This window comes from Bufo gargarizans, chromosome 2, assembly GCF_014858855.1.
Source record: "Bufo gargarizans isolate SCDJY-AF-19 chromosome 2, ASM1485885v1, whole genome shotgun sequence".
Taxonomy (NCBI): Eukaryota; Metazoa; Chordata; class Amphibia; order Anura; family Bufonidae; genus Bufo; species Bufo gargarizans.
In genome coordinates, this window is record NC_058081.1 from 394982585 (window position 1) to 394994292 (window position 11708).

At 41.1% G+C, this 11708-nt stretch overlaps 1 protein-coding gene across 1 annotated transcript; it reads right to left on the reverse strand.

Moving 5' to 3' along the window:
* Positions 1 to 2005: 2005 nt before the first annotated feature.
* Positions 2006 to 7619, reverse strand: LOC122926396 (serine protease inhibitor Kazal-type 1-like). The gene is made up of 4 exons (XM_044277770.1): positions 7484 to 7619; positions 5642 to 5682; positions 3537 to 3646; positions 2006 to 2265 (listed from the first exon to the last, which is right to left on the reverse strand). Exons 1-4 carry the CDS (start codon positions 7536 to 7538, stop codon positions 2217 to 2219), a joined length of 255 nt encoding a protein of 84 aa, XP_044133705.1. The 5' UTR covers positions 7539 to 7619; the 3' UTR covers positions 2006 to 2216.
* Between the last annotated feature and the right edge of the window lie 4089 nt (positions 7620 to 11708).

Sequence of the window (11708 nt, forward strand, 5' to 3'; positions counted from 1 at the left end):
AACCAGGCATGTAGAGTCCATCCGTTCACCTTTTCTGCGTCGAACAAAGACACGGTGGTTGGAACCAAAGATCTTTGGACTCATCAGACCAAAGCACAGATTTCCACTGGTCTAATGTCCATTCCTTGTGTTCTTTAGCCCAAACAATTCTCTTCTTTTTGCCTGTCCTTAGCAGTGGTTTCCTAGCAGATATTCTACCATGAAGGCCTGATTCACACAGTCTCCTCTTAACAGTTGTTCTAGAGATGTGTCTGCTGCTAGAACTCTGTGTGGCATTGACCTGGTCTCTAATCTGAGCTGCTCTTAACCTGAGATTTCTGAGGCTGGTGACTCGGATGAACTTATCCTCCGCAGCAGAGGTGACTCTTGGTCTTCCTTTCCTGGGGCGGTCCGCATGTGAGCCAGTTTCTTTGTAGCGCTTGATGGTTTTTGTGACTGCACTTGGGGACACTTTCAAAGGTTTCCCAATTTTTCGGACTGACTGACCTTCATTTCTTAAAGTAATGATGGCCACTCGTTTTTCTTTACTTGGCAGTTTTTTCTTGCCATAATACACATTCTAACAGTCTATTCAGTAGGACTATCAGCTGTGTAGCCACCTGACTTCTCCACAATGCAACTGATGGTCCCAACCCCATTTATAAGGCAAGAAATCCCACTTATTAAACCCGACAGGGCACACCTGTGAAGTGAAAACCATTTCAGGTTACTACCTCTTGAAGCTCATCAAGAGAATGCCAAGAGTGTGCAAAGCAGTAATCAAAACAAAAGGTGGCTACTTTGAAGAACCTAGAATATGACATATTTTCAGTTGTTTCACACTTTTTTGTTATGTATATAATTCCACATGTGTTAATTCATAATTTTGATGCCTGCAGTGTGAATCTACAATTTTCATAGTCATGAAAATAAAGAAAACTCTTTGAATGAGAAGGTGTGTCCAAACTTTTGGTCTGTACTGTACATACATACATACACACGTGCGCGCGTTGCGTCTGTGTTTGTGCTTTAGCGTACACACCCCAATGCAATAGGCTGCGCACACCTATGGTGACGATGATGACGTGTCGATGGACGTCAAGTGGGTGCCCACAAGAGAGGGAGAGGAGTTCAGAGGGAGAGGCGTAGCAGCAGATAGAGAGGAGAAGGAGGAGAAGCAGGTCGAACTTACAGTGCACAGGAGGCAAAAAGCAGACTGCAATTGTATCTGGAGCGAGCCATCCACCATGCACGGTCACATCTGGTGCTCCCAGGTTGCCGACACTATATAGAAAGTATATTATAGGTATATCACACCACTGCCTCAATCAGTTTTTTTGCGGGGGCAACTGGTATATCACATCAATTGCAATTAGTTGTTCCAATAGCGTTTGTCCCTCTGTATAGCTGCGATATCTCAGCAGAACCAAACACAACTGCTGCACAATACAAATGCACTATAATATAATATACTTTCTAACATAGAAAGTATAAGTATATCACACCACTCTGTAAGTCACACCTATCGATAGCACACCTATACCAGTCCTTAAAAGGACTTTTGTGGCCCTACTAGCTAGCGTTTGGTGTCCCTAACAGTCTGTCCCTGCTCCACACAGCAAACTCTCCCTACACTGGTAAAAGACTGAATGTAAAATGGCGGCCAGATCGGGTTTATTTATAAGGAATGTCCATGTGCTGAAACGTCTCATTCGGCTGTCCTGTCCCACCTAATGGATGTGTCATGGTTCAAAGTTCTGCACAATGCAAAAGAATATGGCGCCGCCGGACATTGCCATATGTTCGCCTGTTCGGCGAACTGCGAACGAGTAAAGTTCACCATGAAACAACCACTGTGTGAACTGCAAGGCCATCTCTATTTGTGTACTATGTGTAGTCAAATGTTTCTTTAGATTGGAGGTCATATGTTACCTTAGACTAGAGGTCACTTTAAGAACTGTTGCACAGTTGCCTCATTTTTCATTTTAGATTTCTTTACAAAATGCATAAAATATGTTCTCAAATCAGCAGTTCCCCAAAACTTTTATTACAGATTACTTCCAACATTAAAATTATGTTTTGTTCATTTTTCTTGGTTTCCTCTGGACTCAAGTGTAGACTTTCTATGCAGTAAGAATATTTGAAGCGTACATCTCAGTATCTATAAGGACTTAAACCAATGGTTTCTGTGTATATCCAGCAATTTGTGAGAATTATTTCTTGTAACAGAATCAAGATTATGAACATTTTCCTTTTTTGGAGATCTTAATATGAGCATTTCTCTTTCTGGAAAGAAGAACATTAGAACATTAGAGAGATATAAGAAACAGGAGTACAGAAACTACACAGAGTTTGTACAAGCTGCTTATTCTCATTACTGAGTACTGCTAATAGATCTGTCGAGGTTAGTCTAGCTGGGCAGGTGTTATTCTTCTCACAACCATGATAGACCTTCTGCTATTATTTCCATTTAGATGAAACTTCAAGAAGGAAAAACATACCGCAATGGCTGCTTAATTTTTTTCAAGATCTTCAGTATGTTAGTGAACCAGACAACTGTTGATATCTACTATAAGACTTACACCAGATACCAGAATGTTTGCTTAGTCGGCCAAGTGTGCTTGTGTTCTGAATGGGAAGAGAGCAGAGTAAGCCAATGCCAGACACCTCTAGTGGCAGATCATCTCTCTTAAAAGGTATGCATCATCAGAAATTGAACTATTGTTTAAATCATGTTTTTACTTTACACATATATTTGTAGAATTGTTGATGCTTTTTTTATTTATTTGCCAAGTCACTATCTATATTTAAAAATGTATATAATCATGCAATTGTGGGGATGGCCACTAGGTCTAATAATATGTTCTGCTCTGAAATGGTAACTTTTCAGGACCCACCTCATTATCATCAAGGTCAAATTACAATGACAAGTAACAACTCCATATCGATAATATCAGCTCCCCTTTGACCTCTGGACAGGTCACACGCCTAGAAAACTCTCCCATAGAAGTCAATGGGTTCACCTCATGTCCATTGTGTCTATAGCCCATGTGGCTACTGTCAAAGAACAGGAAGCTACAGTATTTTGGGCTTAGTGGCCAGTATGAAGATTGCACGATTCTAGCATTTTTATTTAAATAAAGATAATGACATAACTAATGTTTTAAAATAAATTACCAAAAATTCTAAAAAAATATGTTTAACATACCAACTTGATTTAAACAATAGGTCATTGTCTGAAACATTCCATTTAAGAACAGAACGATTGGGAAGTTGGAATCCAACTGCATGATCGCTCTCTACTGACATCTGCTGTCATGGGGAGTTGGGATGAGCTCATTAGATGGTTGGCTGATCCTCCTGAAATCAGTACATTAAACCGATATCAATCTAATGTTTCTGACCAGCTTATGACAACCTAATGCACATTTCTGGCATATTGGGAATGATACATATATCTCTCAATCATTTTATGTGTACTTTTAAATGTATATTTGTTTGTAGATGAGAACATATGGTCAAGTACTTTACAGTGGGGAAAAAATCATTGTACTCACATCTTTTCCACACAGAGCAGACATTCATTGGCATATGTATGCTGATCAGTTCCACATACAGGATCATAATTCCGTGGGCATCTTGATGATGCACCTACATCACATTTAGGCTGTAAAAGATTTTGTGTGGTTACTAAAACAGCAATATACATTTACTGACAATATTGCAGAAAATGCCCATAGTGTCCCATGAGTATAAAAAAGATAATTTTTATTAGTTGTTCATATATATATATATATATATATATATATATATGATATATAACTTGTCGATCACAATGACAATGTCTTTTGTGCAACTATTATGCATCTCTCAGTAACAGAAAAAAATTTGAATTATTTTTATCATTTAGTATAATAATAGTTTATTCACACGATTGTCTGGTCTGTGTGATCGCTCTGCAAAAGATAAGACATGACCTATCTTTGTCCGCAACATGCGCATCGCAGACCCATTGAAGTCACATATGTCATTAATACAATATACCTATAGTACTTTACGGAGTTCAAATAGGGAATGGTAAAACCATATTGCTACCATAAGTTAGATTTTGTACTTGCATTTTCTATATGAAGCTGCAATTTAGACAAGTTATAAAAATAGGTAATTGACAGCGGCACATTGGAATTGCTGTTTTTTGCATTTATATGGAACCATTTATAATCCTATACAAAAAGTACTAGTAATAAGGCAGTGATGGCGAACCTTTTAGATACTGTGTGCCCAAACTACAACTCAAAACCCACTTATTTATCACAAAGTGGCAATTTACCCTGAAAACTACAGTCAATATAGTATATCTTCCATGTACTTTATCATTTAACTATAATAGCCTGCCCACATTCAATCCAGACCCCGACCCCCCCCCCCCCCCCCCCTTTCAAAGGGGCTCAGGACCCCCAGGCGCCTCCTGTCCAGCATAATATATTTACTACACTATTTTTACACTGTTGATATGAATATCAGAAGTATTGATAGGATAGCGAGGGTCCCAGCTCTGAGACCCCCGCTGATCTGATTCTCCTGACTGCTGAGCAGGATGGTGAAGACGTCCAATAGACTTTATATTGAGACTGTCTTTACTACAGCGCTCGGCAGTGAGGAGAAGCACCACTCTATTGACTGCTTCAGACTGCTCATTATAGAGATTAGCAGGGGTCTCAGAATTGGGACCCCTGCTAAAGCCCACTGCCAACCACTGCAGCATCAGGAACTCCACTGTCCAGCAAGGCACCTCTGGGTGAAGATCGCACACCACTGCAGGAGCCTCCCACTCAACATCTTTAAAACGGTGTGAAGTGTAATGAGATTTGTTATTGGTTGTTTCAGGCAGCAGCAGGATCACTGCGCTGCCTGTGCTGTTCACAGTGCTTACTGAGCTTACGAGTGGCAGGAAAAGTCTAAGGTTTATTGGTACTCCTTAAACTTTTTTTAAGGCGCATGTGCCCACAGAGAGGGCTTTAGGTGCCTCCTCTGGCACACGTGTCATAATGGTTTGTGTGGTGCCTGTCAAAGTATCAAACAATTCTTCCACTGACAGAAGACCAGAGGCAAGAAATCTGAAATGACCTGTAGTCATCCAGGATTAGGCTCTTACACACGATTTTTTCTGTTTCCGTTCCATTTTTTCCGTTCCATATACGGACCGTATACGGGACCATTCATTTCAATAAATCCGCAAATAGAACGGAAGGTACTCTGTATGCCTTCTTTTTCTGTATTTACATTCTGTTCAAAGATAGGACATGTTCTATTATTGTCCGCATAACGGACAAAGATAGTACTGTTCTATTAGGGGCTAGATGTTCCGTTCCGCAAACAACGGAATGCACATGGATGTCATTTGTATTTTTTGCGGACCGCAAAATACTGTAAAAGACATACAGACGTGTGCAAGAGGCCTTATTATCAGTTCACTATGGTTTCTAACACACAATGATTCTACGTTTCAGTAAGAAATTGCTCTTAAAGAAGTTGTTGAATACATAAATTAGCGTCATTTTAGCTATAGAAATGAATGATAACTGCAATGTATCATGTATGTCTAATGTTTAGACTATGACAAGAAAGGATGTGATTTCCAGTACAGGTATTGTGATTTTACCTCGGTTCCTTCATCTGAAGGTGGGTTGGTCTTTGCAGTACCTGAAAGTGCACAAGAATCACATCAGCATATGTCACTTGTCCAGCATAGTTGCTCTAGGTAACCTTTAGCCTCAGCTTTGAAAGAACATAACATTAGTCAGGTTTACTATATACAGTAGCTCTGCATTGCATAAATTATAATGAGTTGAAATGAAAATGTTAAATTTATTTTCATTTTTGTGTAGGAGCAGTGACATTGAAGTGTTTTTCTAATCCACTTTATCTGGGTGCCTTCACAAGCAGAACATTTTATTGCACATGGATTTCTGCAAACCCCATTTAGATGAATGGATCTGATTTTCAGTTGCGTCTGAAATTTTCTTTTATCAATCCTCTAACAGATCATCATTAAGGGTACTTTCACACTAGCGTTTTTCTTTTCCGGCATAGAGTTCCGTCCTAGGGGCTCAATACTGGAAAATAACTGATCAGACATATCCCCATGCATTCTGAATGGAGAGCAATCCGTTCAGGATGCAGCAGAATTTCTTCAGTTCAGTCTTTTTGACTGATCAGGCAAAAGATAAATCCGCAGCATGCTACGGTTTTATCTCCAGCCAAAAAAAACTGAAGACTTGCCTGAATGCTGGCATTTTTCCCCTTAGGAATGTATTAGTGCCGGAGCTGGCATTCAAAATACTGGAACGCCGGATCCATCTTTGCGCAGACCGAAAAAAATGTGAAAAAAATAAATGCCGGATCCGTTTTTCCGGATGACACTGGAAAGACGGATCCGGCATTTTAATGCATTTGTAAGACGGATCAGGATTCTGATCAGTCTAACAAATGCCACCGTTTGATATACGTTTTGATGGATCTGGCAGGCAGTTCCGGCGACTGAACTGCCTGCTGGATTCCTCTGCCGCAAGTGTGAAAGTAGCCTAAGAAGATACCCCTACTACATTCTACTGAATGCTAAAGGCAGATAACTGTAAGGTGCAGAGGCAGGCTGCTAAGCCCATCTCTGTTCTCCCTGCCCCAGCCACTACCTCCCTACTCTGGCCTTGCAAAACTATTGTTATATGCAGCACTCCCCCGATCTTCCCTGTGTGTCTCTAGTTAGCACTGGGAAGATAGGGAGAGGACTGGGGCTACAGCGACCAATTCTGACAGAGGGTATACAGGAATATATTGTGACGACACTGTTTGAGCACAAGAACTGGAATTCACCTATAGAAGTTGCCTTTCCCATGTCCGAATTTTGACTCATGGTATTCCAATATCCCCAGGACTTATAGTAGGGCTGAATTGCACATGAAAACCACATAAATGAGGCACTTAATAATACTGGGAAAAACAAGACACTTAAACTCACTAGTGGATGACAGGTATCTAATGCTAAGGGTCACTGAAGGAGGGGATGATCCAGCAATGGAGTAAATGCTAGGTGTATGGTATACAGGTAGATAGCAGACGACTGGCAGGGAACAAAATGAAGTAATACTGAACTCACCCTGTCTTAATTCAACCCAGCAAATTCAACCAAGTTAATACCCCAGGTAGTCGCCCCAGCCAAACCACTATCCCTGTGATTTGAGTCCCTGTGAAAAGTACATTGCAAATTTTTTGTCATTGTCATTAATACAACAGCACAGCAACAAATCAATCCCAAACACGGTGGAACGCTGAAGATGGAATCTCCTTAGCATCACTCTGTTAGATGTTTGCTAAGCGGACACTTTAGAGGTTATTTTCTAATACAGTTTAACAGAATTCCATTATTAAATATATATATATGGAAAACACTTTATATCACTGCCCCTACACATTAACACAGATGCTGTCGTAACTGGTAACTTACCCAAGAAAAGACATAGAAGAATCATTGAAATTGATAGGATAACTCTAAAGTTCATGTTTGTTAGTAAGAGGCTCTATTAAAACGTGAAATGTTCATACGCAGGATGATATTGTAGAATAATTCCCAGCTAAACGAGTGACTCTTTTATAACACTTGCTATCTGAGTTCATGTTAATTAAGTTACCTATTAACAAGTAAAATAACAGCGACGTAATCAATATCATTGTACATTGCATCTTGGGAATATACATGTTGACTGGAAGTGTGACTAAACACAAATATAGAAATGATGTCACAAAATCGAAAAAAGTCACAATGGACTCTTTTCATTGAGAGTGTTAGTTCAGTTAATAAAAGACTATATCACTGAGAATCAATATCTAAGGCTACTTTCACACTAGCGTTCGGGCGGATCCGTTCTGAACGGATCCGCTCATAATAATGCAGACGGAGGCTCCGTTCAGAACGGATCCGTCTGCATTATTTTACCATATAAAAGCTAAGTGTGAAAATAGCCTAGTACGGATCCGTCCAGACTTTCAATGTAAAGTCAATGGGGGACGGATCCGCTTGAAGATTGAGCCACATTGTGGCATCTTCAAACGGATCCGTCCCCATTGACTTACATTGAAAGTCTGGACGGATCCGCACGGATCCGCACGCCTCCGCACGGCCAGGCGGGCACCCGAACGCTGCAAGCAGCGTTCAGCTGTCCGCCTGTCCGTGCGGAGGCGAGCGGAGCGGAGGCTGAACGCCGCCAGACTGATGCAGTCTGAGCGGATCCGCCTCCATTCAGACTGCATCAGGGCTGGACGGCTGCGTTCGGGTCCGCTCGTGAGCTCCTTCAAACGGAGCTCACGAGCGGAAACCCGAACGCTAGTGTGAAAGTAGCCTTAGTTGGCTGTGAGAGCCTATGGTCAATATATACTACTTTAAAGGGATTCTGTCACCTCCCCTAAGCCAAAAAACGATTTTAAAGCAGCCATGAAGCACAGCTTACCTTGATTAGGCTGTGCTCTTTTATCTTGTAATCCGTCCAGCAGTTTCTGCAAAAAACCCAGGACATGCGCCGAGCCCAGTGACGAGGATGAAGCTCCTGCCCTCAGTCTCCTGATGATCGCACAGGCGCAGCCCTCAGTGGGTACTGCGCCTGTGCGAGAGTTCGTTTGGCGTGAGGGAGGGGGAGGAGAGGGAGGAGAGGCTGTGGCAGGCTGGGGGCGGTTAGACAGTACAAGGAAGGCGGGCTGGGCACTGAAAGAGGGGCGGTACTGGGCTCTCTAAGAAGAAAAAAACGCCCCTCTGGGCACCTTCAGGACACATTTACATATGAATAAAAGTTGTTTTTTGCAGAAACTGCTGGACGGATTTCAAGATCAAAGAGCACAGCCTAATCCAGGTAAGCTGTGCTGCATGGCTGCTTTAAAATCGTTTTTTGGCTTAGGGGAGGTGACAGAATCCCTTTAAAGCATAATCATGTTCAAATGTTGTGTTGAGTAATAATAGTGTTGAGCGCGAATATTCGAATAGTCAATTTTTATTGTGAAAATCGCAACTATTTTGAATATAGTACCACCTATTAAATCATCTAAAGCAGGGGTGCACAACCTGCGGCCCGCGGGCCGCATGCGGCCCCCAGAGCCATGGTTTGCGGCCCCCGCCCTGCTGGGCAGAAACACAGCTGATCCTGCAATCAGCTGTGTTTCTGCACAGAGCGCCGCACAGCAGATGGATCACAGGTTTTGCTCCTGCACTGTAGCAGGATCAGAAAGGGTCCCCGGCTAATAGTGAGAGCGGGGAAGCCGAGGAGAAGACAGAAGCGCTTTATTAGCGCTTCTGCCTTCTCCTCTATGAGAGCTCTGCAGTGTAGACCCAGTGATCACGTGATCTCTGGGTGTCTCGGGAACAGAGAAGCGCTGCCCTGGTACAAAGCCTCCGCAGCAGGCTGGTTTGCCTTTAACTGGGGCTCCTTTGGATGATCCAGTTACAGTGGAAATAGTACAAAAAAAAGTCACTTATTGTCTCCCAAAGGTCTTTCAGTGACCTCTTGGGGACAAATTATGTGGTAAAAATATATTTTAAAAAAAGTTAAAAAATTATTTTAAAAAATTTGAAAACTAAATAAATTAAAAAATAAAATAAAAAGGAAAAAGTGCTTAATAAAAGAGAGTGTCCCACCACCGTCTTTTTATGAAAAAGTGAAAAATTTAAAAAAGTGACAGTGTCCCCCAAGGTCTTTTTATGACCTCTTGGGGGACATATTATGTAGCAGAAATATATTAAGTTAAAAAAAATTCATACATAAAAGAAAAGACACCCACACCAATCAAAACCGTCACCATTACCGCCCCATTCACGTGAAACTTTTCATATTATATAGCAAAATACACAAAATAGAGATCTAATTATAATAATTTATTTTGGTGTCAGTTTGCATATTTAAAGAGCTATAGTTTGAAAAAATATATACTTTTTAAAAACGTATTGTACAGTTTCCCCCAAATAAAAATTGTTGCAAAAATTATCTTGGTAGTCCAACAAATAAGATAGTTACAACCATTTGAACCACCACGCGTGCTAAATCACAAAAAAGTGTTTGGTCCTTAAAGGCCTTTTCGGGCCTGGTCATTCAAGCGTTAACCAATAGGCGCCTTCCCCACTAGCAAGGTAATGTGCTACTGCAGGGCGCCTATAACTGGATTGGCAGGAGATGATGATAATCAGTGAGCTCCGTCCTCTGCAGTGAAGGAAACCGCTGATTTATAAATAGGAAATGTCACCACTTTTCTGGTAAAAATGAGGCCTGGAGCATGGCCTCTGAAATAGAAAATTCATAATTACCTGCTCCACTCCGCTCTGGTCCTCTGCACTGCCTCTGCTGCCTCCATCTTCCGGTTCCTGCTCTGTTTACACCTGTCAGTGCATGGCCATGGTCACTTGCACAGCTCCAGTGAATGACTGGCTTCAGCAGTGACACATCACCGCCTAAGCCAGTCATTGTCTGGAGTGGTGTATGACCATGTCCATGCACTGCCAGGTGTAAACAGCGGAGGCAGTTCGAAGAACCAGAGAGGCAGGGAGCAGGTAAGTATAACTCTTTGGTTTCAGGGGCTATGCTGCAGCACGATATTTGGGACAATTACTGGGAACAAGTGTTCATATCTTATATCTGGCCGGTATAATCGTGCAGCTGATCAGTCGATAAACAAGGAATTGCTCATTTGTCGGCTGATTTGCATATTTTATCAAGATGAAAGATGTCTGATTATCTGCAGCACGACTGTGGCAGCGATCACTTCTCCCCAGTCACTTTGCACTGGCTTGTGTAATAGGCAGATGAGCGCCGATCAACATTTTTTTTATTTGCGGCCCCTTGAAATAGAGCGATGTGACAATGCGGCCCCCAGACCAAAAAAGGTTGTGCACCCCTGATCTAAAGGATGAATTTTATGTGTGCCAAATTATTGTAAGACAACCAATTAAATAGAAGACACATATATACAATTATAACACAAATGTTTTATTAAGTAATACATATTACAATAGACCATAGACAATGATAAATAGGTAGCAGCAGTGCAGTCAAGCGCTGTGATAAGCAGCTCAACCTCCAGACTATGGGTATAATGAATCCAAAATCAAAAAGGAGAAAAAGTGAATAATATATGCCACAAACAGGCAATAAAAACCCTACCCCCAACAACTGGCTGGTGCAATTTAGCAAATATAGTGCTATAATCTTTCTAATATTCGTAATTTTTAAAAAAAATCTGAACTTTAGATGGGAAAAAAATTAAAAACTATTAGACAAAGAAGATTATAGCACTATATTAGCTAAATTGCTCTATATTTGTTTTTTTTTTTCGAATATTCGCTATATTGCTATATATTCTTGTTTTAGAATATTATGAATATTCAGACAAACAAATATAGCACTATATTAGCTATATTGCTCTATATATTCATTTTTGACAAGCAACTTAAAGGGAACCTGTCACCAGTTTTATGGTGTTCTAACTAAGGGCAACATAAATAAGTGACTGATTCTCTTAGCAAAATGCTGGGTCACTTTCTTTAATTGACCCAGTCAATCTGCCAACATCTTGTAATGAAAAGCTCCAGCTGATAATGATGAGTCATGAATATTCATGAGCTCCTGACTCTCCCCGCCCACCTGATGCTGAGTGACAGTTAGTTTCCATATGAATCAGCAGCAGGTGGGCAGGGG